This window comes from Rana temporaria, chromosome 12 (genome assembly GCF_905171775.1).
Source record: "Rana temporaria chromosome 12, aRanTem1.1, whole genome shotgun sequence".
NCBI lineage: Eukaryota > Metazoa > Chordata > Amphibia > Anura > Ranidae > Rana > Rana temporaria.
The window spans coordinates 72367574-72394434 of NC_053500.1; the positions used below are offsets into that span (position 1 = coordinate 72367574).

The 26861-nt window shown below is 43.9% G+C and overlaps 1 protein-coding gene across 1 annotated transcript; it reads left to right on the forward strand.

Annotated features, from left to right (window-relative positions):
* Positions 1 to 1564: 1564 nt before the first annotated feature.
* On the forward strand, positions 1565 to 26861 carry HCRT (hypocretin neuropeptide precursor). The gene is made up of 2 exons (XM_040331168.1): positions 1565 to 1748; positions 26067 to 26861. Exons 1-2 carry the CDS (start codon positions 1728 to 1730, stop codon positions 26478 to 26480), a joined length of 435 nt encoding a protein of 144 aa, XP_040187102.1. The 5' UTR covers positions 1565 to 1727; the 3' UTR covers positions 26481 to 26861.

Here is a 26861-nt window from a genome sequence, read left to right on the forward strand (position 1 = left end):
CTCCTGCTCCCACCACCACCTCCTGCCAGCTCTTGCCGCCATCACCTCCTACTCTCACCACCACCTTCTGCACCCACCACAATCGGCTCTTGCCACCATCACCTCCTGCCCCACCACCTCCTGCCAGCATTACCTTCTGCCGCCATCACCTCAACCACCTCCTGCCACGGTACCACCATAACCTTCTTCCACCATCACCTCATGCCCCCACCACCTCCTGCCACCATCACCTACTGCCACCACCAGCTTCTTTAGTACCTTAAAACTGGGCTGTGCTGTGCTGGACATGGCTGTGCTGTGCTGGGCTCAGGGCTGTCACGGCTCCATCCGGGCTCGGGAAAGCTTGTATCTGCTCGGCTGGGCTGCGTATGCGCAGTTACGTAATGGCGCCACTTTTAAATAGCTGATCGAGTCAGGAGGACTCAGGAGGGACACTTTGGCAGTGACACTCGTTGGTTCATGCAGTGCAGTCGCCATAGGCAGAGGACGGAGCCATGACAGCCCAGCAGCCATCTTTTTTACGGGCACCCGATTCCCATAACGGACTTTACGGACACCCCGAAAAGGGGGTTAAATTTACGTGCTGTCCGTAAATTAACGGACGATTGGGTGATAGCGATAAGGGATTGAAGACACACCACAGATAGGTTGTAGAAATTGGAAAGAAGTCGCTAGCAGCAAACTGGAATGAAAAAACTTTTTGAAAAGGCCAAAACTATTCCAGCTTGTAGGGCTAATGTGGATGATCAATCTTGTGTACTGAAAATGGAAAATGATGGAGATTGTGGTTGGTGGCCATAGGAAAGATTGGCATGTGCATTGAAAAGCCAGGACACAATACTGATTTCTATTGCACCTAACAACCATATCTCTCCTGCAATTATTCTAGGCTAAGTTTAGAAGTTACAAGCCTTCTTTCTGCAGAAAAGAGTAGAAAGGTAAACTAACATTTCCTCACAGTTACTATTGTATAGTCTCATATAATGGCTACAGAAGCATTCCAACGTCATCTAAGGCGAGTATGACGGATGATCTGATTAAGATTGGGTCTGCTGGTATTTGGTTAGGACAATTCAACTGTTGCCCAGGGCAGCTTGCTCTTGTAATCAAGATTCCAGGAACGATACTCATTAGTGTAATAGGTTGTCATTTCCGTACGTCCACTAGTGTGGTCAATAATATGACTGAAGAGACTTTAAATAAAAATTTAAAAATAACTTACAAAATAGGGGAAAAAAATCTTGTGTAATCATTAAGACTTTATATCCACCCCAAATGCGAGTGTCTTAAAACCGTCGGCATTCCATATGCCATCAAATCCTTGTTAAATCCTGGTTACACTGAGAAAATGTCTAATAAGAGATCCTTCACAATAAAAGTGCATCTTGACCTATAAGATGTTCTTCAAGTATCCTGGAGATGATCTGTGGCCAAATTACATCCATGTAATTATAGACAACCCTTCCCATTGTCCACCATCTATTCTTAGGAGCTCTGTAAATTATATATATATATATATATATATTTTTTTTATAACTCCTCTAGACAGAACTGCAATATATAAAAAAAAAAAAAAGAAGAAGAAAAACACAGATCAAGCACCACTGTCCTTAAAGCACAAAGACAGACAACACCATCTATATAATGAGGTGCCTTGTTCTTCTCTAGGCAGAAGCATCGGAGAAGTGCACAACCTGTTGCAATTGCTACAGGCTTCCAATAAGGAGATGGAATTTCTTAGCAACAAGGTAAATCACTTAATCTATATTACACAATATTATAGTCAGCTTCTGTATTTTCCTTTAATGCATGTTGTCTTGTAGTAAGCATACCACTTACTGGGAGCCTTATAGTATCTTAGGTTTCCTATAGTCCGTGCTTGCTGTGCAGTATGTCACATAACGGGGCATAATATTCTTCTGTATATATACATAATAAATATATGCCCACACAAGCTGTATCTTAAAGCTTAGGCACCCCTGGGCAAATTACGTATTTAGTTAATTTTGTAAGTCAAAAGTAGTAGTAAACAACAACCACACCGCTTTTTTTTAAAAGATAGGTTTATTCAGTTTACACAAGAGTACACAAGAAAACTTCCCAAAAAACAACAAAATAAATAAAAAAAAAAACCCCAAAGGGTTTAAATGATAATGCATGGTCAATTTTTATTTTACAAACTTTCAAAAGTAGAAGAAAATAGTAATTGTGACATGTGCAAAAGTGTGAACCCAGTAAGAGCTATAAAAAAATGTGGAATAGACTCCCTCAAGAACTAGCTCTGCCCAGCTCTGTAGATTGTTTAAAAAACAGCTGGATGCATTCTTAAATGGAAAAAGAAACATAACTAGACATTAATGTATAGGTAATAACAGCAGAGATGGTTGATCCAGATCTGATTGACTTCAATGAAGGAATTATTGTCCCGTGATGGAGGAAATTAGTTTATGCTTTCCTTGTTTTTTTTTTGCCTTCCTCTGGATCAACTGTGGGTATAGGGTTCTGTATATGGTGGTTTTCTATTTCTTTTTCCATTGGTTGAACTAGATGGTCTTTTTTCAACCTATGTAACCCTAGTATTCAAAAACACCCCATTTTGGACTGATCGCAGCTTGTACCCAGCAAAGCGTTTAAGTTCTTTTGAAGGGATTCTTGACTACTCTTCCTTACAGATCCCTAAATTCTGAGATGTTCTTGGGTTGTGTGGCATGTGCAGCATGTTTAAAGTATATCTAAGTCCATTATAATTATATTAGTATAGGTATTTTATATAGTGTTGACAATTTATGGAGAGCTTTACCTATTGTACATTTACATCAAGCTTAAAAACCCATCTATAAACCTGCCTATAGCCTTTCCCGTTCTTAGCTTCAGCTTCATAGCGGTTTCACATTTAGAATTCAGAATTTAACATTTAGCGGAATTTTTTGCTCACGTGTCACACCACTGACTGCCACACAAACACAGCACAATGGATCCTTCCCTCATGTTTAACAGTTGGCAAGGTGTTTTTTAATCAAATGCCTTTCCTATTTTTCTCCAAACAAATCTTTGGTGATTGTGGACAATGGGGGTTATTTACTAAAGGCAACTCCACTTTGCACTGAAGTTCAGTTGCTGCAGATCCGAGGGGGACATTCAAGGAAACTAAAAAACAGCATTTTAGCTTGCACATGATTGGATGATAAAATCAGCAGAGCTTCCCCTCATTTCAGATCTACCCCTCAGATTTACAGCGACTGCACTTCCCAGTGCACTTGTAGTGCAGAGTGGATTTGCCTTTAGTGAATCAACCCCAAAGTGTTCAATTTTACTTAATTATTGCACAGTACTTGTTTCCAAAAAGTCTCTGGCTTGTCTAGATGCTGCAGATGCCTCCAATGTTAAGGTTTGTTATGAGGTTGAAAATACAGGTACAAGCAATGCTGCACCATGGAATGGCGCAACACTACTCCTGTGTCAGGCACACCTTGCAGGTCCTTCACAGGCATTAAAGGGGTTGCCTTTATAGCCAGCATACAAGCATTTCTCTGTTTTATGAGCCACAGACTATTAGAACTGTTGTGCTTTTCCATTCCATATGTGGTATGACAGAAGAACCTGTCAGAACATACAGAAAGCTGCAGTGTGGCAGGACAGAAACTGAGGCCGAGCTCCAGGACGTGTCCAGTGGTTGGGAACTCCTGTTCTAAAAAAGATCTTGTCCCGAGTTTCACAATCTCCTATGAAATGACGGAAAGTATAAATTGCAAACTTGAAGCATTTTATAGTTTTTACCTACTTCATAAATATCAATTAGCTTCATTTTCACATCCTTTCCTAGTTGCTCTTGGTTGTTGAGCAACAATCCAAAGTTTATCAGGATCTGTATATATTTTTTTTACAGAATTACAAAAAAAAAAAAACGCTTTTAGCCCTGGTTCACACTGGGTACGATTTGGAACGATTTGAGATGCGATTTGACATGTCAAATCGCATCTCAAATTGGCGGCAATTGTCGGTAATGGCACTGTCCTAATCAGTGCGACGCCGCATCTGCGATTTCAAAAAGTAGTTCCCGTACTACTTTTTGCGATTTCGGGCCGCGATTTACATTAAATTGCGGCCGAAATCGCAGCAAAATCGCGGTAAAATCGCGCATTTTACCGCGATTTTGAATTCGCAGCAGTGTGAACCTAGGCTCAAAGAAATAAATAAGGCCAGAGACCTTGCAAACAAATTGTCCAAAATTGTACATGCCACAATTACTATTCTGTGTTGCTTAAGGGTTGGTTCACACCAAACGCGTTATGAGACAGGCTTGCTCCATGCATGTTTCCCGCACTGCCCTCAAAACACATTGCCTTTGTGATGTATCAAGATTTAGATTTGCATAATAGACGTCCTCAAGAACTAGCTCCGGCCAGCTCAGTAGATTGTTTTAAAAAAGAGCTTGATGCATTCCTTAATGCACAAAATGTAACTGCATTGTAACATTTATAGGTGATAACACCAGAGGTAGTTGATCCAGGGAATATCTGGGGGATCAGGATAAGTTTAATTCCCCCCCACTAAAGCAAATTGGATCAAGCTTTATAGTTTTTTTTGCTTTCCTCTGGATCAACTGTGGATCAACAGTTGACATTTTTTCACCCCCGGCACCCTATAAAAATTAGGCACCCAAGCCTTAAAGGGGTGGTTCCCCCTAAAACACATTTCTAACAATAGATTCGTAAGACCCGTTACACTGCGGGTAGGCTGGCTTTTTTTTTTTTTTTAGTACATACCTCGATCTCGGCGTTTCGTCCCTTGTCAGTGGGCGTTCCTAGTTGATTGACGTTCCTCGGACGGGCGCATACGTGACGTCACGACTTTTCGAAAGAAGCCGAACGTCGCTGCGCACGCGCCGTATAGAGCCGACTCTATACGGCGCCTGCGCAATGACGTTCGGCTTCTGTCGGAAAGTCGTGACGTCACGTATGCGCCCGTCCGAGGAACGTCAATCAACTAGGAACGCCCACCGCCAAGGGACGAGAAGGCGAGATCTCGGTATGTACGAAAAAAAAAAAAAAAAAGCCAGCCTACCCGCAGTGTAACGGGTCTTACGAATCTATTGTTAGAAATTTGTTTTAGGGGGAACCACCGCTTTAAATAGTTTGTTACCTCCTGATATGTGCCTGCATACATTATCCTATTATCTTAGTATTGATTTATTTGTGTAAAATCCCTGGTGATCCTGCCGGTCCCTCTGCTTTCCTATTAAAAACTGACCGCACTAAGCAGGAGAATGCATTGTGGTCAGTTCTCCAACTATGCTGGGAACTCAACCTGTTCTCCTTTAATGATCAGATTTGTCCTGACAAGCCCCTGCCATTCACTGACAAGCTCAGTATGCTTCTGCTTCTCCTCCTCTCAGCTCTTACGCAGCTGAGAAAATGAGAACAAAGGGAATGTGATCACTTATAAAAAAAAAGGATAAATACCTTTTTTTTCTATCTATACAAACATTTTTTGCCTTTTATTTCTATTTTAAACTGAATGTTTTTTTTTTTTACAAGGTGATCGTTTACAATCACTTTAAATGTAAATACAAAAATAAATGTTACTTCAGTGGCAAACAAGAGCCTGAGATGATGCACACAACTGCTTTGATGAAAGTAACTTGACCCCCCCCACATCAGAGTCCCCCTTCACAACAGAATTCTTTCCCCACAGCAGAGGCCCTCCATCATGCCAGAGGTCCCCCCTTCACATCACAGTCCCCCTATACATGTGAGTCCACCCTTCACCTTATAACCACACTCTTCCCAATTCTACAGAGTCCCCTTTATCAATGAACTCTGCAATCACAAAGTCTCCCCAACCACAGTCTGCCTCACAGACCCTCTTTCACAGAGAAAAACAGAAATGGAAGGCACGCACACCTAATGCATTACCAGAGATAATTTAATAATAAGACATTTTTGTATTTAAGTGGGTACTCAGAAAATGCAACTGACAAAAGGCCATAAACACCTTTGGACATGGACCATGGACACTATGGACATGCACAGAGACCCCAACCACATTGTCCCCCCCCCCCCCCACCACACAGTTTCCTCTTCACGTCGGAACCCTACCATTTGACTCCTATCAGCATGGCAGAGGGCTGAAGGTGGAGCAGGTTTGGAAGAGGCAGATATACATCCTCTCTTAAATGTTGGGGGCAGTCATGCATGTCACCTTCTCTGGGTCAGCATCATGTATTGCCATGGTGTGGCCTTAGCAGCAAATGACACAATGCTTTTTGGCAGTAGAGCATCATTGGTTGTTATGGTGCAGGTGACTGGTCTGCTCACTCGATGGCAACTCATGACACTAATCTTAAACTAGGCCCAGTGTGGCACTCTGGGGGAACCCAAACGGCACCCCAGTTCAGAAACACTGACGTGGGGTTCTGTATATGGAGGTCTTCTATTTATTTTATACTACTTGTTGAACAAGCTGGACTTTTTTGAACCTGGCTTATTATGCAACTAAGTATCTGTAGAGCAGTTGGCATTTTTGTACCACATCAATGTATGTATCTCACATGGTACTTATTCTAGGAAAAACTGAATGCTCCTTAGATTTTACAAAAAGGTACATTTTCACCCTGACCTGTGTTCACTGCACTCACTGGATAATTTAGCTTAAAACTTTAGAGTTAATTTGAATCTGCTAATAAATTATCACCATTATCTGTGTACATACCATAAGATAAACAAGTTACATATATGGCCTTATTTTGGGAGTCCTTAAGTGCTCCATTATATACTTTCAATAAGCAAAAATCGAAACTTGTGTCTTTTGCCCCTTACACACAATCGGAAATTCCGACAAGAAAAACGTGGATTTTTTCTGACGGAATGTTGGCTCAAACTTGTGTTGCATACACACGGTCACACAAATCTTGTCGGAAACCCCGATCTTCAAGAACGTGGTGACATGCAACACGTACGACGAAGTTCAATAGGCAGTTCGGCTCTTCTGCTTTATTCTGAGCATGCATGTTTTTTTGCACCTCGGAATTCCATACAGATGAGCGGATTTTCCGATAGAAACTTTTTTCGTCTGAAAAATAGAGAACCTGCTCTCAATCTTTTGTTGGCAGAAATTCCGATCGCAAAAGTCCGATGGAGCATACACATGGTCGGAGTTTCCAACCAGAAGCTCACATCGGACTTTTCTTGTCGGAATTTGCAATCGTGTGTATGCGGCATTATTGTAAGAAGTGCATTTTCCTTAAAGTGTAAGTTCATCTTCAGGAAGATTTTTCCAAAATCCCACTATGCAGTTCCATATGTCATATGGCTACTTGCACATGGGAGTAAAAAAATACCAAGTTGTTATCCGATTTGAGATTAGATGCATTATTGTCTATGGAACAATGCACACAAAGATCACCTCCCAGTACCGTCCCTTTTAGACAATATAGGACCAAGTATTATTTTGTGGTGCTAAGTAATTTGTATTGAATTTGGTAATGATATCAAGAAAAGCAGTCAAATAGATCCCCTGCAGCCAGCAACAATAGATCCCCTAATAACAATGGACCACCCACAACAACATTTCCCCACTAGGAACAATAGACTCCCGGCAGCATCAACAGATCTCTGCACAGCCATCATTAATAGACTCTCTGGCTGCCATCAACAGTAGACCCTCCCCAACAGTAGATCTCTTTCAGTAACAACTGACCCCCTCAGCAACAATAGGTCCCCCACCAGCAACATTAGACCACCCCAGCAACATTAGACCACCCCAGCAACATTAGACCCCCCTGGAAAAATAGATCCCCAGCAGTGAGCATCAATACCCTGCAGCACACCCCAGCACCCCTTGTCATTACATACAGTCAGTCCAGGAGGTGCCGGAACTGCATTCCCCCGCGTTCCCTGCTGAAAAAAAGCCCTGCGTATTGTAAAGTTGGGGGTTGTTTAGCTCAAATGTAGCACCCGCTAGCGAGAACAATCCACGCCAGAAATTCAATTTAATTAAGTAAAAAGTTCAAACAAAATCAAAGGTTTCCCTCGCAGGGGTTTCAACACTCCCTTTCATCAATCACATGACATTCAGCCTCCTGGCTTATATATACACAGCAGTGCTGCTCAGGCCTTCCACTTCAGGCTCTCGTCTGTCTCCTACAGACTATTCCATTGGCAACACCGTCCACTTAGATAGCAGCCCCTCGCTGCTCTGACCCTCAGACTTGGGTCTCTGGCTTCCAGTGTGCAGCCCAGCACTCTCTGGCTTCCCCAGTGCACACCTGCATTCGTCGGAGGGTGGAGCCCAGTATGCTCGTCCTGACTCTACTATCAGGCCCACACACACCTGAACAATCAATGTGCCAATCAGTCTCAAAGCCCGAACCCAGGACTGGGGATTTCATCCCACCTGGATCTCTAAGAAATCCCCAGGCTCCAGGTCTCAAAGTGGATTTTAGTAAATAACGAGGAAACTGAAAAGCCAGTTTCCTCCCAAACAAGCCAATACACTGGAGCCCCTCAACCTGCCTGGTTGAGAATCCTGTATTCGGACACTGATGGGGTACCACACTACCACAGTATCTATAAGATCCCTTTCACACTGGGGCCGCGGCCACGGCCACGTTCGTGGTAGAGTTGCTGCTTATTTTAGCGACATTTAGCACATTTTTGCTGCTTTTCGTTGCTAGTGGCTCACTTTTAACCACTAAAAAAGGGATAAGAGCTCCAATTTTGCGGCGTTTTGAAAGCACTTTTTAAAGCTTGGCCTATTTATTCCAATGGGCAGATCGTTTTGGGAGCAATGTATACAGTGTTCCCAACCCGCCTCAAAGATGCTGCTTGCAGGACCCGCCCCAGTGTGAAACGACACACCGGAATGAATGAGAGGCGGTTTTCAGGCGCTTAGAACAAGCTATTTCTAGTGATAAAGTGCCTGAAAACTGCCCCAGTGAGAAAGGGGTCTAAATATGTTTAACTGAGTATAAATTAGTATATTACAACACTGCCAATGAAGACGAATTTGACTGTATAAGCATCTTTACACGCCTATATTCAACATTACTCAGGTCATTACAGATTACACTCAGTTATTTACTCAGGGACTTTCTGAGTAAACATCAGTAAATTTTGACACCCGTGTGCAAGGGTCCTTAAAGTAATATTAACCCCCCCTGGCGGTATTCCCGAGTCTGACTCGGGGTTACATTTTTGTGCTGCGATCGGTAACCCCGAGTCAGACTCGGGCTCGCCTCGCAGAATCCACAGGCTTGGTTTATTTACCGTGTCCCTGAATCCAGCAATGCCACCGTGCTGTGTGAGCAAACGGGTGCTCGCTCGATTCACACAGTGCCTCTGTGTGCCGCCGATCTCCGTTCCCTGCGACGTTACGACGCACGGTAGCGGAGAACGGCGCCAAATTCAAAAAGGTAAACAAACACCTTACATACAGTATACTGTAATGTTATAGATTACAGTACTGTATGTAAAAAATACACACACCCCCTTGTCCCTAGTGGTCTGCCCAGTGCCCTACATGTTCTTTTATATAATAAAAACCTTTCTTTCTGCCTGCAAACTGTAGATTGTCCATAGCAACCAAAAGTGTCCCTTTTATGTCAAAAATGGTTTTAGAGCAGCTAGAAAACAGCGATAATAAATTATAACCACTTGCAGAATTGTGTGATAGTGATTTATGGGGAAATTCGTCATAAAAAAATAAAAGTAATGACAGCAACAATTCTGCAACTGCACAAATTTCAGTGATTTTGAGTTGATTACATTATTGAATAATTTTTATTATAATTATATTATTATTTGTTATAATTATTTATAATTATTTATTATATTATAATTTATAATTTTGTTTTTAAAAAAATGTCATTCCCGGGATGCCTACTAGACTCTTGTTTGGACAGATTTAAGTGAGTTATTCCTAAGAATTACAGGCCTACAGTATAAAAAGCCAAATTTCCTTGCAAATAATGGTACCGCTTTCAGCACCTTTTTTCTGAAATAATCATACCGCCAGGGAGGTTAAAGATATAGAAAAAAATGGTTGCGCTAACCCTATTGTAATAATTGTACACCTAAATGCAACCTTAGTGGTTAAGTGTAACACTTACATGAAATATAAATGCTGTAACAGCCAAAAATGAATTGACAAACAACTTAATGCGAGCAAACACTAATTTAGCCCTAGCTAAATAAAAAAAAAAAAAAAAAAAACAATGGATCAAATTGTGAAATAAAAAACTCACATAAAGTATAAATAAATGAGCCAACAAGGAAATTGGACAAATAAGTTAATAGAAAGTTCATAAATGTTGGAAAAAATGGGTATAAAACATACACCCGTGCAAAAAGTAAGGGGGTAATCCACAAAGATCCGGCATAACTTAATTTTTTCCATTTAAGTTACACTGCCTTAAAATTTCTACCTAAGTGCCCGATCCACAAAGCACTTACCTAGAAATTTTTGGCTGTGTAACTTAAATTCCGCCGGCGCAAGGCGTTCCTATTTTCATGGGGGCGATTCCCATTTAAATTAGGCGCGCTCCCGCGCCGGCCGTACTGCTCACGCTCGCGACGTCATTTTCCCGACGTGCATAGCGCGAAATTACGTTACTCCGAGCTTTGTGGATTGCGACGGGTCAATAAAGTTGCGTTGGGAAAAAAAAAGATACGGCGCGAAAAAAAAAATTCAAAACAAAAAAAAAATCGCGTCGCTGGACAGAAGGGTCTGTTTTTACAAGGTGTAAACAGTTTACACTTTGTAAAAGCAGCCCTAATTTTGCAAAATAAAACTTACGAAGAGCTTCGTGGATCTCCGTAAGTGCTAATTTGCATACCCGAGGCGGCATTTCGACACGAAATGCCCCCAGCGGCGGATGCGGTACTGCATCCTAAGATCCGGCAGTGTAAGTCCCTTACACATGCCGGATCTTCTGCCTAACTATGGAAAACTGATTCTGTGGATCAGTTCCATAGTTAGAAACAGGGATACGACGGCGTAACAGCAGTTACGCCGGCGTATCCCTTTTGAGGATCTGGCCCAAAGTCCTTATTATAATTCAACCATAAAAGAAATCCTTAAAAGTTAAAGAGAAGCTACGGTCAAATCCACCACCAAATTAAAAGGAATGCCTGCTTACCAGAGCTCCGTGATCCCCCACGACAGAGGATCCGGAAAAACTTACAATTAGCTCCAAAGACATCCAAGGATGGATTTCAGTGCAAGTCAGCACACTTGTTTTTATTCAGCAAGTCTCAGACTCATGTATGCATATCATGTAAAAGACATAAAGGCACAGCTTCTCTTCAACTTTTGAGGATTTATTTTACAGTTGAATTATAATAAGGACTATCTTTTTGCACCGGTGTATGTTTTATACCCATTTGTTTCAACATTTATGAACTTTCTTTAAACTTATTTGCCCAATTTCATTTATTATGAGGTTTTTATTTCACAATTTGATCCATTGTTTTTTTTTTGGATTTAGCCAGGGCTAAATTAGTGGATCTCGGATTATTAGCTCACATTACGTTTTTTGTCAATTCATTTTTGGTTGCATTTAGGTGTGCAATTATTATAGGGTTAGCGCGACCATTTTTTTCAATTCTTGTCTACTGTATGTTATTTGCAGAAGGTTTGCTGCTTCCAATTATTCATTGATTTTTTTTTAGCACATTTTTGCAGCTTGTCAAGCTTGCAAATTTTTCTTAGCGCAGTTTCTCCCCCTCCCCCCTTTTTTCTAATATTAAAGATAGATAGATAAAATAAACATTTTATACTGACCTGATCTGTGCAATGGTTTTGCACAGAGCAGCCCTAATCATCCTCTTCTCTTGTCCCCTGCCAGTGCTCCTGGTTCCTCCACTTCGGCCAGTAACCCTATTGAAAGCAGCTCTCTATGGGGGCACACAGACATGGAGGCTCGGCCCCACCCCCACTCCCTTATCACAGGATTTGATTAACAGCAGCGGGAGTCAATCGCTCCTGCTGCTATCAATCTGCCTAGTAAGAGGAGAGCACAGCATTGGATTGAGATCAGGCTCAGGAAAATATAAAGCCTCATGCACACTGGACGTTAAAATAACGTTATAAAAAATGGCAGTAACGTTTTTTAGCGTTTTTTATATATATTTTTTCCAATGGATCAAAAACATCCAAAAACGTGGTTGAGCTGCGTTTTTGAGCGTTTATCAGCATTAGAGCGTTCTTACAGCTGAAAAACGTCTCTCAGAACCCACTAGTTTTTTTTGTTTTTTACTGCTCAAAATTGCTGATAACAGCCTATGTGTGCATAGACACATAGGATAACATGCTGGAGAGTTTAATAACTGTAGGAAAAAAAATGTCTACAGCCAAAAACAGCTGCTGTAAAAACGTCAAAAAACATCCAGTGTGCATGAGGCCTAAGGGGGGGAGGTAATCTGTGGCACAGAAGGTTTTTATTCTTAATGCATATAATTCATTAAGGGAAAAAACTTTTAGGCCTCATGCACACTGGACGTTAAAGTAACGTTATAAAAACGCCAGTAGCTTTGCAGTGAGTGTTTCAACTTTTTTCAACGTTTAGCACTTATTAACTTTTTTTCACGTTAGCGTTTTTCTTTTTCAAGACATTTTTTATCTTTTTTTCAATGGATCAAAAACGTTAAAAACACTGGTGAGTGACCTTTATGAATGTTTATCGGCATTTATGTAAAATGCTGCAAAATGTCTCTCATTACCTACTAGTTTTTTTTTTTCTCTGCTCAAAAACGCCACTGCCCAAAACTGCTGCCTGTAAAGCATTCAGCAGATCATGCCAGGCGACTGCAGACTCTCAGTTAGCTGTCTGCTCATATCTGCTTACCGGCATCCTTGTAGTTCATGGAGAACTTCAAGCCGTCTGGTGCGGCGGCTGATAGTACTTTTAGTTCATTCAGTCAGAGAACTCTATGAATAAATTATGCAGCCGTGTGGGCGGAGCCCCACTGGGCCTTGCTGTTTCTAAATTGGAACAGCAGGTGCAGGGAGAGGATCCCCTGCCTTCTGTCACCAAATATAGGCGTAACATGTAATATGTTACAAAGGCGAACTTATCCTTTATTAGTACATACCAGCACTCCTTCTGTTTTGAATAGTGCATGTCTTCCCATTACACATGCAATTGTTGAGGGTACCTTCCACAAAAATCTGCCCCCCCCCCCCAATCCCCCTCTGTCCTACTATTTATAGGGTGGGATAAACATTACAGCTTTGTGTCCTCTAGTGACCACTCTGGATCGTGCAAACTGCGCCCTCCTTCTCAGAGAGACTACAGCAAAAAAACAGTGCTCAGTTTTCTATTGTGAAGCTGATTATTGTTTATACAAACTTTTTGTATTGCCCTAAAACATTGCCAGGTTTAGTGAAAATTATCCACAAAGCAACATATAGCATAGCATTTGACTTTCAAAGGCATATAGGAAATAGCACCACAACAAAATTGTAAAACCTATAAAGTTTACTGTGCAAAAAAGTTTTACACCATAGCCAATATAATTAATATAGGGTTCTCAAGATTTTTAACATGATTACATAATAGGAAACATATGTCAGCTGAACGTGTTTCGAATAATCCAACATTTTCATGAGGAGCATAGTTGGATGATATCCGTGCAGTTGAACCCATCCATGTTAAAAACATGGGGCCAGATTCACAATGGACTTACGACGGCGTATCTCCACATACGCCGTCGTAAGTCCGAATCCGAGCCGTCGTATCTATGCGCCTGATTCATAGAATCAGTTACGCATAGATTTGGGCAAGATACGAGCGGCGTAAGTCTCCTACGCCGTCGTATCTTGGGGTGCATATTTACGCTGGCCGCTAGTGGGCGCTTCCGTTGATTTCCGCGTTGAATATGTAAATTAGGTAGATACGCCGATTCACGAACGTACTTGCGCCCGCTACGCCGTTTACGTTAGGCTTACGTCCGGCGTAAAGTTACCCCTGCTATATGAGGTGCAGCCAATGCAAAGTGGACGTCGGCACAAGCGCATCTTCTTACGTCGTTTACGTAAGTCGTACGTGAATGGGGCTGTACGTAGGTTACGTTCACGTCACAGGCATTGAGCAGGCGTAACTTAGGGAAAAAATTCAATGTGATACTGAGCATGCGCCGTTCTTTAAGCGCGTCATTTACGTGGGGTCACGATTGATTTACATACAACATGCCCACCTCTTCCACATTTGAATTAGGCGGGCTTACGCTGGACAATTTACGCTACGCCACCGCAACTTACGGAGCAAGTGCTTTGTGAATACTGCACTTGCCCGTCTAAGTTGCGGAGGCGTAGCGTAAATAGGATACGCTATGCCGGAAGAAAGATACGCGCTCCTACGTGAATCTAGCCAATGAAATGTAAACATCAATTGAAGATTGATTAAAATAAGACTTCATTACCAGGAAGGAAACAGTAGATGATCGGAGGAAACTCCATTATTACACAAGGGATGCCCAAAGAAGTGATCTCCAGTTGGAGATTGCTGGACACGGAGGATGGAACATCATGTGAAATTACAGATTGATGATATCCTGAGACCATAGACCTTTTAGGCCCCATGCACACGAGAAGCACATGCAAACACATGTAAACTCAAGTTTTCAAAGGCAAAAACCGGCGTTTAAAACGCCCGTTTTTGCCGCGAATTTCACAGCGTTAAGCTGTGTTTTACCGCGTTTGCGGCTATCAGCATTCATAACAAAGACATTGTAGACCCTCCCAAAGCTTTGAAACGCTTTAAAACGCAAAAACGTGAATGTGTGCATGGACACATAGGATAACATTAAATGTGTTCAGGGGCAGCTAAAAAAAATGCCCAAATGCCTCTGAACTCGAGTTTACCAGTGTCTCGTGTGCATGGGGCCTTACAGTCTTCCCCTGTGAATCCATTCTGGTCTAATAGCTACCTTATTTTCTGAGACTGTAATGACCATTGGATGGGCTTGATGGCTCCTTTGGCCATCTCTTGTATAATAATGGAGTTTCCTAGGGTCATCTGCTGTTTCTCCATGATCTCCTCCTAGAAATAAAGGCCTTTTTTAACCACTCTTCCATATATGTTTACATTCCATGTTTTTAACATGATTGAGTTCTTATGCACGGATCTCATATGCATATGCTCCTATTGAAGATGTAGGATTTTTCAAAACACCTTCAGCAGACATGTGAATGTTGTTTCCTATTATGTAATCATGTGGAAAATATTGAGAACCTTATATTAATCATATTGCATATGGCGTTACATATGTTAATAAAAATATTTTTTGTACAATAAACATTATAGGTTTTACAATATTGTTCTTGTGGTGACATTTCCTATATGCCCTTGAAAGTCCTGTGCTATTCTAAATGTTATTTTATGGATAATATTTTAGAATGTGGGCATATAGGGATATATTATATCTCTCCTTAATATTGTGTATAGTCAGAATTTGTATTTCTGAAGAACATGTAAAGAACTCCAGAATAAAACATGTAGGAACTGCCAAAAATCTTTTTTTTTTTTTTGTTTTGTTTTTTTGATGCTGTGTTTGGAAGAATAAAGTACCAACTGAGCTTTCAGCCCATAGAAAATCCCAGCTATTTTCCCAAGACCCCACTTCCCTGAATCAATGGTGGATACAGCTAGAAACTGCAGACAACAATGTACAGCTAAGTGCTGTTGATTACATGCTGTTAACTGATTTTATTTCTATTTATACCAAATACTTGTGCAACTCATGTCAACATTTAAAAACAGCCAACGCATGAACTATTACGTAAAAGTATTGGCATGTTTGTTTTCTCAAAAGAGATTAACCACTTGCCGTCGCCGCACCGTCGAAATACGTCCACAAGGTGGCTCTCCTAGGCGAGAGCACGTAATATGACGTCCTGCCTATTAGCCGCCACTAGGGGCGCACGCGCGCCCCCCGCTCGCCCCCGACTCCCGTGCGTGTGCCCGGCGGGCGCGATCGCCGCCGGGCACACGCGATCGCTCGGTACAGAGCGGGGAACGGGAGCTGTGTGTGTAAACACACAGCTCTCGTTCCTGTCAGCAGGGGAAATGCTGATTTTCTGTTCATACAATGTATGAACAGAAGATCAGTGTTTCCCCTAGTGAGGCCACCCCCCCCCCCACAGTAAGAACACACCCAGGCATACTTAACCCCTTCCCCGCCCCCTAGTGTTAACCCCTCCACTGCCAATGGCATTTTTATAGTAATCTAATGCATTTTTATAGCACTGATCGCTATAAAAATGCCAATGGTCCCAAAAATGTGTCAAAAATGTCCGAAGTGTCCGCCATAATGTCGCAATACCGAAAAAAAAATCGCTGATCGCCGCCATTACTAGTAAAAAAAAATATTAATAAAAATGCCATAAAAATACCCCCTATTTTGTAAACGCTATAACTTTTGCGCAAACCAATCAATAAACGCTTATTGCGATTTTTTTTTACGAAAAATATGTAGAAGAATACGTATCAGCCTAAACTGAGGAAAAAAAATGTTTTTTTATATATTTTTGGGGGATATTTATTACAGCAAAAAGTAAAAAATATTAATTTTTTTCAAAATTGTCGTTCTATTTTTGTTTATAGCGCAAAAAATAAAAAACGCAGAGGTGATCAAATACCACCAAAAGAAAGCTCTATTTGTGGGAAAAAAAGGACGCCAATTTTGTTTGGGAGCCACGTCGCACGACCGCGCAATTGTCTGTTAAAGCGACGCAGTCCCGAATCGCAAAAAGTACTCTGGTCTTTGGGCAGCAATATGGTCCGGGGGGTAAGTGGTTAAGGAATCAAGTTTAAGGGGTTGTAAAGGTTTGTTTTTTTTATTTTCTAAAGAGGTTCCTTTAAGCTAGTGCATTGCAGGTTCACTTACCTTTTCCTTCAATTTCCCTTCTAAATGTTTTTTTTTCGTTGTCTGAATTTCTCACTTCCTGTTCCTCCTCATAAAGCTTGCCCCCATCAACCGAGCCGTTCTGGCTGGGGGTTAGTCAGCGTACTCGCCACCTCCCTTGGGACTACATCCCTGCGGGGAGACGCTGTGGGATGTAGTCCCAAGGGAGGGGGCGAGCACCTACCTTCCCCATGCTGTTTGCTGTTCTGCTTGCTTGAGCCCTTTAAAATTCTGTATATTCTAGGGTATGAGGAAGTATGTGACCTTCTTCCCATGATGCAGATTCTTGGCATCTGAGTGGCTATTTGCAAGGCACAAATACTATCGATTGGAAAAGGGTAATGATCATTATCTCTGTTTTACTAGTTCTAAAAAGTGTCATTCTCTCTGGGGTTACATTACACAGAATGGTGTGGTGAGACTCCAAGGCAGAAGAAGTAGACACATGATGGAGGGACAGAATACAGAGGCTCAATTACCCCTGACCTCATGACCCCCAATAAAATCACGTCACCATCCTAAAATAACCAAATCAACAAAATCTCAATTTTGGAGTAAATAATGGCAAAACAGAATGACATAAATATAGAGAATGATGCAGTCAATGCATACAATGCATTCAATGTACTAACAGAACAGTTATTGCTCCTAACCAGGCCTTGGAATCTTTGAAGGCACTGACAGTTCCAACAAACCCTGGCTGTATCTGCTGCCCAGTGAGAGAGCCTCCAGCCACTACTACACTGCCTCAGTGACAACGCTCCACCTATATACTTCCAGATACCCAATAAAGACAAATTTACCAATGTAACCTTATTGCTAGGAAAGGCCCAACCCATAATCCTCCAAAATGTTATTACAACACCGCCTTCAAAGACCCAGAGATCCCTGCCCACCGCCATAACATGGGGACCAAAAAAAGACCAGTACGCAGAAGCAGGTATCTGAAATAAAACAAAATTACACACAAAATACCAGGAAAATACAAAAAACTAAATGCGTCACAAAGAAACCAACTTCTGCCCAAAACCAATAAACCTTGGGAATGGAGGGAGAAACTTTTCCAGTGCTGGTAAAGCTCCAACTGAAGCCTGACAAGGTTCTGCCTCTTCTCCTCCAGCTAGGTAAAATTCCTTATTAAAAATATACAACAGTCCCACTGTACAACTCTGTCTCTTTTGCACACCCCAGTCATGCTGGCCCTCCCTTAGCTTCACTCAGTTCGCTCAGTTTCAGGCCATACACAGTTCCTTGAAAAAGTATTCATACCCCTTGAAATTTCACAAATCCACATCTTGTCATGTTACAACCAAAAACTTGTAAATGTATTTTATTTGATAGACCAACACAAAGTGGCACATAATTGTGAAGTGGAAGGAAAATGAAACAACACATTCCATTGCAATGCCATGCCGGTGATCCCAGCATGGGTATGCACCTCATTGTAGCTCTCAACCAAGGCGTAGGACATAACTCCACCTCTAGGCCAGCAGGATCCCGATAGGCATTACCCCCCCAGGAGGGGGGCCACAAGACCTCCTTCATACCTCCATCTAGGGGGGACATCCCCCGGGCCCCATCTGCAGCCTGCTCAGGTGTAGGCCCCAACGGGCACCCGTGTTTCAAGATGAGTTCTCTACCATGTGTAACCAAAAAAAAAAATTGAAATGAACAAAAATTAACGAAAGGGAAACAAAACAACAGGTTGCAAAGAACGTGATGCACCGTAGGGTAGGTCTCCAATATTGGCCATATAGACTGTGGAGGGGGACAGACAGAGAGACACACATCTGTAAGCAGGGTGCATGAAAGGACACCATCAGTGTCTCCTCAGCTTCAGTGAGGGCTCTGCTAACTCCAGCAGCGCAACATCCAGGCTAGATGGCACAGGGTCTGGGTCGGCAGTAAAGGTCCGCCACTGTGCCCAGATCCCATCAAAATGGTCACTCCTGTCCTTGCACCTCGCCACCCACTCCTCCACCTCTCTAATGTCCTCTACCTTCTTCAGCCACTCTGTGATAGTAGGAATCTGGGGGCGTTTCCAGTAGAGAGGTATAAGCCGTTTAGCAGCGTTCAAGAGATGAGGAAGTGCACTTTTCTTGTAGCGGCTCAGAGGAAGAGCAGGGAGGTGCAGGATAAAGTGAGTTGGGGAAAATGGGATGTCAATCTGCAGGGCATTTTTGATATGGTTGCGCACTTCTAGCCAGAATGGTCAGTCCCACCAAATATGGAGGAGAGTGCCTTTCCGGCCACATCCACGCCAGCTGCGGTCTGTGACTGAAAAGTAGATACGTGATAATGCCACAGGTACGCGGTACCAACGGGTCAGCAGTTTGTAATTAGTTTCCTGCGTCCTGGAATCAATGGAGCTGGAGTATATGAGTCTATACATGTGTGCCCAGTGCTCTGTTGAGAATTTGACTCCCAAGTCCCGCTCCCATTCTCGTATAAAGGCCGCCTTGGTGACAGCAGGGGCAGATCCCAGAAGCTGATCAGTTCGGAGATTAGATGGGGAGTAGGCTCCTTTTCTACGAACAGCCGTTCAAGGGGGGTAAAAGTGTCTAACTCTCTCATAGAGGCACCATGGGTCGCAATTAAATACCGGAGCTGTTCCATTGGGAATCGGCCATGTCGGTCCTCAGTGTGTCTTGGGGTATCAGCTTACCCCTAACCAAAAATGTGCCGCAGCTGTAGTTGCCATCTGTGACCCAGGGCCCAAAAAAGGCTGCCTGTTCCCCAGGTGGAAACCACATGAAACCTCCCAGTGGTGCCAGCGGGGAGCCGGGGGGTGCCAGGGCATAAAGAGCATTAATGCGATCCCAGACATGGAGGGCATGTGTGGTCAGTGGGGAAGCTGTCTGTGAGAGCCCCCTGTATTCCCGGGGCAGCCAAGGTGCGTATGATAGGTTGCGACCTGCTAGGCTTTTCTCGAGGGAGACCCACATCTTGGAGCCATCATGGTGGCGCCAGTTTAGGATGTGTTAAAGAGCTATGGCTCGATAATAGTGACGGAAGTCTGGGAGGCCTAGGCCTCCCATCTCCCTAGGTTTCTGCAATAGGGACACGGCCAGCCTAGGTTTTTTATGTTGCCATATGAAACTAATCATGAAGCTGTGTGAAGAAGCTTTTGGGGAGGGGGATAGGCAGCATCTGCAGAAGGAAAAGGACCCTAGGGAGGACATTCATTTTAAGTATGTTAACTTTGCCTAGCCACGAGAAAGAGGTCTTGGTCCAGTTCTGATGGTCTCTATGCACCGTGCCCAGAAGAGTAGGGAAATTAGCTGAGTATAGCGTGTCAAACTGGTCCGTAAATTGGATTCCTAAATAGTTAATAGAGGATTTGGCCCAACGAAATGGGAAAGCTTGCTGTAAGATAACGGCCAGTATAGTAATGGGCAGTACCTCAGATTTGGTGTAATTGATCTTAAAGTTTGAAACTTGTCCAAAAATATTAAGTTCTCTCATAAGGTTTGGCAGCGAGACAAGGGGGTTAGTCAGGTGGAAAAGCACATTGTCAGCATAAGCTGAGAGTTTGTGTTCTGTAGACCCCACCGTCACTCCTCTGATATCATTGCTTGCCTGTACCGTTCTAAGAAGAGGCCCCAGAACTAGGGCAAACAGGAGGGGGGAGAGGGGGCACCCCTGCCTCGTGCCATTCCGTATGGGGAATCCAGAGGACAAATGGCCATTAACCTTCGCACTGGGGGACATGTAGAGGGCCATAATCCATTGGAGCATATGAGGACCCAACCCCAGGGTTTCTAGAACCGTCTTGAGGTACGACCAGTCTATTCTGTCGAAGGCCTTTTCGGCATTCGTAGACAGAATGAGGTAAGGAGTGGAGTCGCAGTGGGAGCGGGCCCACTGAATGAGCTGCACGGCCCGGATGGAATTATCTCTGGCCTCTCTACCCAATATAAATCCCATCTGATCGGGGTAAATGATAGATAGTATAATGTGTTTTAGTCAGTTTGCCATCATTTTTGCAAAAATATTTACGTTGACGTTAAGTAACGATATTGGTCGATAGCTTTGCGGGAGGGTGGGGTCCTTGCCTTCCTTTGGGAGCACCGTGATATTGGCCAACAAGGCTTCGGGCGGGATTGGGTGGCCTTTTGCAAAGGAGTTGAAATACCTGCACATGTGGTTTTGGAGTAGCGGAAGGAATTTAGCGTAATACGCCTTGGTATATTCATCCGGGCCAGGGCTCTTTCCATTCGACAGAGCCTTCACCGTCTCAATAATCTCCTGAGGGGAAATGGGTGATTCGAGGTCTAGTCGTTGCTCTGGCGTCAGATAAGGGAGCCCAGCCGATGCGAGGTAGTCGCCAATCGCGCATAGTTTAGCTGTCCACTCCACGTGGGGAATATCTTTGTCTAAGTGGTATAAGTCTGCATAGTAATTTCGCAATATAGAAGCAATTCCAGAAGAGTGCAGGATTGCCATACCACTGGGGGACCTAAGGGAGTGCACATGAGAAGTTATTCACTGCTTTAGAAGTGCTCTGGCCAGCATTCTGCCACACTTATTCCCATGTTCGTAAAATTAATGGGAGAGATAGCGTAGTTGCCTGCGGGCGCGGCGTCAAGTAGGCGTGAGAGTAGTCGGTTGCAGGCCTCAGTGTCCCCCTGGCGTTTATGTCTAAGTTCTTCTTGTTGTAGAGCTGACAGCACTCTGAAAGTCTATCTGTCTTTCCTTCTTAAGTCTAGAACCCAGGGAGATCAGTTCGCCCCGGAGTTCCGCTTTGTGACTCTTCCACACGACTCCCTCTGGCAATTCCTCAGACACATTTTCTGCAAAAAAGTGGGTTATGGTTTCCGAAACCTTAGCCATCACTGAGGCATCATCCAGGAGACTCTCGTTGAGTCTCCAAGATCATGCAGGACCCAGATCGTAGCGAAAACGGAGGCGAAAACGGGGGCATGGTCAGACATGGTGATATTCCCTATTTCAGCTGACTGCAGGAGTTCTAGAGTATCATGATCTACACACATGAGGTCTATGCGTGTATAGACGTCATGCACCCCTGAATGGTAGCTATAATCCCTGTCTGATGCGTGCTAAGCTCTCCACGTGTCGACGAGAAAATTATTTTGCAGCGATTTCCGAAAATGCTTAAGGAAGGCCTGGGAGTGCGTTGCGTGGCCGCGGGATGTGTCTAGGAGTGGGCCGGGACTAATATTGAAGTCATCTCCAAGAATTAGAAGGCTCTCCCTAAAATCAGTCAGCTTTTCTAATACTGAGTCTATAAAGGAGAGTTGATGGGTGTTGGGCGCGTAGAGGGTCGCAAATGTGAGTTTTGTGTTGGTCAAGACCCCCTTCACGAAGACATTGCGGCCATGCAGGTCTACGTGGCTTTCTGAAGGTTGGAACAGGCAGGATTTGTGGAAAGCGATAGCTGTACCGCGTGATTTAGCTACCGGGGAGTTGCTTAGAAATACGTGGGTATCTTGGGGAGGGACTGCTGCCTGCAGTGAGTTTCCTGCAGGAATACTACTTGGGCCCCCAGGTGCTTCAGCTTGAGCCATAGTTTCTTGCGCTTGTGTGGAGAGCAGAGCCTCCTAACATTATAAGACAGTACTTTTAGTGACGGCATACCTGAAGCTGGTGATAATCGGTCCGTCTGTACCCCTCAGTGAGTCCTTCATGGGTGGTGCCAGATGAGAGCACCACCTGAGGGCTGAAACAACAATCAGTTAGCTACCAGGGATAGCAAGGGGGACACTGATAGAAATACGGGAAAGAGGAAAAGAAGAGGGGTGGGGGGCAGTGGGGGAAGGGAGGGAAAGGGGAGGATCAGAAGAAGAGGGGGGAATAAGGCACAAAAGAAAAAAAGGTGGCCAGACCTTAGTTAGGAAGTCTGGCGCACCATACAGTAGTGTACTACAAAGTCCGCTAGGGGGGGTAACAAACCCAAAAATCACCTGGGCTTGAACTTGGGACAGTCTCCTAGGTAGGTGAGGCCTAAGTGGGGTCGTGGGCAACCACCAAGGGTACGCGGGGCCAGTCCATGAAACCAAATATACAGGGTGGTGAATAAGGAGTACTCGAACATGTACCCCTAAGAAGTGACAAAAAAAAACAACAAACCAAAACCAACCCCAACACCCCCAACAACAAAAACATGGCATCCAAACACTGGGTTGCATACAAGACCCTCCAGTCCCACACAGAGCCGTAAGTGTAGATGAACGCTGGGGAACACCCCAGGGGTCCCAGGATTCAGTGTCATTCATGGTGTGGGTCAGTAACGGCAGCATTGCGTCCATGAGCTCCTATACCCGGTCCAGGGAGCCATCAATGAGAAGAGGGTGGGCTTAGTCTCTACAAGGGACTGTAGATGAGGTCATTCGCTAGACGGTCAGTCTCTAGTAGCGGAGGGGCCCAGAGCAGGACCCTCGGTCTGCCGTTTGCGGCCACGGGAACGACGTCCGCCAGTCGCCGGGATCCACGGTTGAGGGAGTTGGGGAAGCGGAATATCAGGAACGTTGCGCCAACCTGGTTAAGTTCCAGGGTGTGCAGGAAGCGGGGAAGGTCATTAGTGCGCCGCACAGCCCATCTGCCATTTTTGGACGCCTGGAGGCTGAAAAGCCCCAGCGGTACATGAGGCCCGCAGCTTGGATTTCAGCCAGGAGTGGGCGCAAGGCCCGCTGCTGCATTAGGGTGCGTCTGGAGAGGTCCTGGTAGAAGGACAGCTGGGCTCCATCAAAGTCAAAGACCAGTCTGTTGCGCATCTTTTGCATGATGCGTTCTTTCAGCGTATATTTGTGGAGCTTACAGATAATGTCCCTGGGGTTCTCCGGGTCATCTGACGGGGGCCCGAGTGCCCTGTGGGCCCTGTCTATCTCGATCGGGGTCGAGGACGGTAGGCTCAGGATTTCACGGAACACCACCTGCAGCGTAGGTATAATGTCCGCTCGCCTGCTGCGGTTTTCCATGTCATCTAATTGGCATAGGAGGGCCCCAATTTGATGGCCGTGGGCAGAGGACTGGTCCCTGAACTGAGAGATGGCGGGCACAGTGTCATCAAACTTCTGCTCCAAAGTCTCTACTCTGTGCCCCAGCTCAGTAGTGTCCGTTTTCAATTGTTCAATATCTTGCTTAAAGGCCCTTTCAATCCGGCTGGTAAAGTGCTTCAGGTCCTCCTTAGTGGGGAGAGACCATAGGTGCTGTCTGATGTCCCTATCACCCGCCAAGTCTGCTATCCCTGCATCCCGATCCTGTGATGAGGTGGAGCGGGGGGATGGAGTCACTCACCACCCTGGGAGATGGGATGGGAGACAGCGCTGGCGGCGCAGGCTGAGCCTCGTGTTGCTGCTGTGTGGCCGCCGCCATCTTGGATCTTCCCCTCCACTGGCGGGGAGTGTCGGAGAAGAACAAATCCAGCGATCCTTGGCCCTGCAGGTATGCGGTCTTGGGCTGTGACGATGCCCGCTGTCTGTATGACATGCCCTGGAGGAAAAACGGGGAGAAAACACCCCTGTAGCTGTTGGTAAAGCTGCGGACTGGACAGAGCTCAGGCACAGCACGTCCTCACTCCTCCATAGTCAGACCACACCCCCCAGTCTCAAGTCTTTTGCAGACTCTTAACAGGTTTTCTTTTATGATTGCCCTGTATTTGGCTTCATCCATCTTCTCATAAACTCTGACCAGCTTCCCTGTCCCTGCTGAAGAAAAGCATCCCCACAACATGAGGCTGCCACCACCATGTTTCATGGTGGGTATGGTGTGTTCAGGGTGATGTGCAGTGTTAGTTTTCTGCCACACATAGAGTTTTTCTTTTAGGCCAAAAAGTTAAATTTTGGTCTCATCTGACCAGAGCATCTTCTTCCATGTTTGCTGTGTCCCCCACATGGCTTCTTGCAAACTGCAAACAAGACTTTCTTCTTGCCACTCTTCCATAAAGGCCAGATTTGTGGAGTACACGACTAATAGTTGTCCTACATAGAGAGAAAAGATTTGACATTATAGAGACAGTGTTGGGGTGGACCATTCGTCATGAATGACGAAGATTCAACGAAGCAGAGAAAAACATACAAACGTTGAATCTGTCATTGAAGGCTTATGGTGTCTGTCGAAATTTCTAACAAGATTTGACGAGCAGCTAAACTGTACGACGCCGCAATCATACATTTTCGGTCAAATGCTCTGCCCATAAGCTACTGTATAGAATAATTTGAATGTTAGTTGACTAGTAATAATAATTCATAAATATAATTATTACTAGTTTCATACAACATTAGAATTCTTGTATAGCTTGTAGGCGGAACATTCGACCGGAAATGTAGGATTGTGGCATCGTACAGTTTAGCTGCTTCGTCAAATCTTCTCAGAACATTCGACAGACACCATAAGTCTTCAATTGATGGATTATACCTTTATTGATTCGGATTTTCGGACAACTGCATTTTATAACGAAACAAAATAAAAAAAATTCGGGAGTAACTAAATAAATGTATTTTTCGGACGAAAACGAAATTCCAAAACAAAATATTTCAGTGTGTCTACTCAGAAGTACCCTGAAAATTTAACCTTTGGTTTTGAACTCCACCTGAAAATTAACAGTGCACATCCTGGTATGTGAGGATTTCTAGGCAGTTTTGTGCCTGCAGCGTCATAGATGTATATCTGCAGTATGAGATCAAGGGAAATAATGTATTATTCGTTGAACTAGATGGCTTTTTTTCAACCAGACTAACAAACTAACTATGTAACCATGTAATGTCTCTAATTGCTAGTCTCTGCAAAGAGAGGTGCCCCAGGGACTGTACGGGCAAAGGCAGTAAATCAAAATTTAAAGAAGTAACATGTAAAAAAAGTGTTTCCAGTGTACACTTATTGGTGGTTTATTGGGGGGATTTGGTGATGTCACTGTGCTGCTCACTGCTCCTTTTGCCGGTGTCTCTGATATGAGGAAGCAAAGCCCTGCCTTTACAAATATGACCACCTTCATACAGAAACAAAGCACGGAATAAAGGTATGGTAAGTCATTAAAGGGGAAAAGATCAGCTGTAAGAAAACCATAACCAATAACATTCACTAGTCCACTGCCTACCTTTTACTGGGCAAAGCTTCCACAGTTCAGTTCCTCTTTAACACTGCTTAAGTAATTGTGTCAAATTTTCCTACTGAATATACTTAGATCAGTGTTGATTTTTACAGGTGAAGAAGACTTGCTGTGTGCTGATCCTGGCTCTTCTTTGCTCACTAGCCTTGACGTCAGACAGTGCACCAGACTGCTGTAAGCAGAAGACCTGCTCCTGTCGATTGTATGACCTCCTGCGTGGATCAGGCAACCATGCTGCTGGGATTCTAACCTTGGGGAAAAGGAAGAGCAGCTCTCAGACTCTACAGACACGGCTTCAGAGGTTGCTCCAAGGCTCAGGGAACCAAGCTGCAGGCATCCTCACCATGGGAAAACGGGCTCAATTAACCCTGGAGAGACGGTGTAACAATGACCAGTTTGTGAACATCTTGGTATCCAGCACGCAATCTCCCCTGCCCTTGTGTCCTACATTAATGGAGCCTGCTAATGTCAGTAAGGGCTCCACCTGCAAACAAGACCCTAACATGTAGCAGCACCTGGAATTCGAGCCTTTACTGGGAGAAGGACCATGTTCCCTATAATGATATATGTTCCTGTAAAGGAACTACCAAGGATCAATAAACCTAAACTCGAGTTGTCTCATCTAAAGTAGTATTTAATATATTCATACAATAATTCACCATTATGTAGGTAAAAGTGCCCATTTCTTCATTGATAGGTTTAGATAAGTTCTCCATACCGATTACAATATGCATACCTATCAGTGGAGGTATTTCACATAAGGGCATTTGCTGAATAGCATAATGCATTCTACTGTCTGATGTAAGGCCAGAGAAAAGCATTAAAGCGGTTGTATAGTCCATTTTTACACTTTTATCTACAGGTAAGCCTATAATAAGGCTTACCTGTAG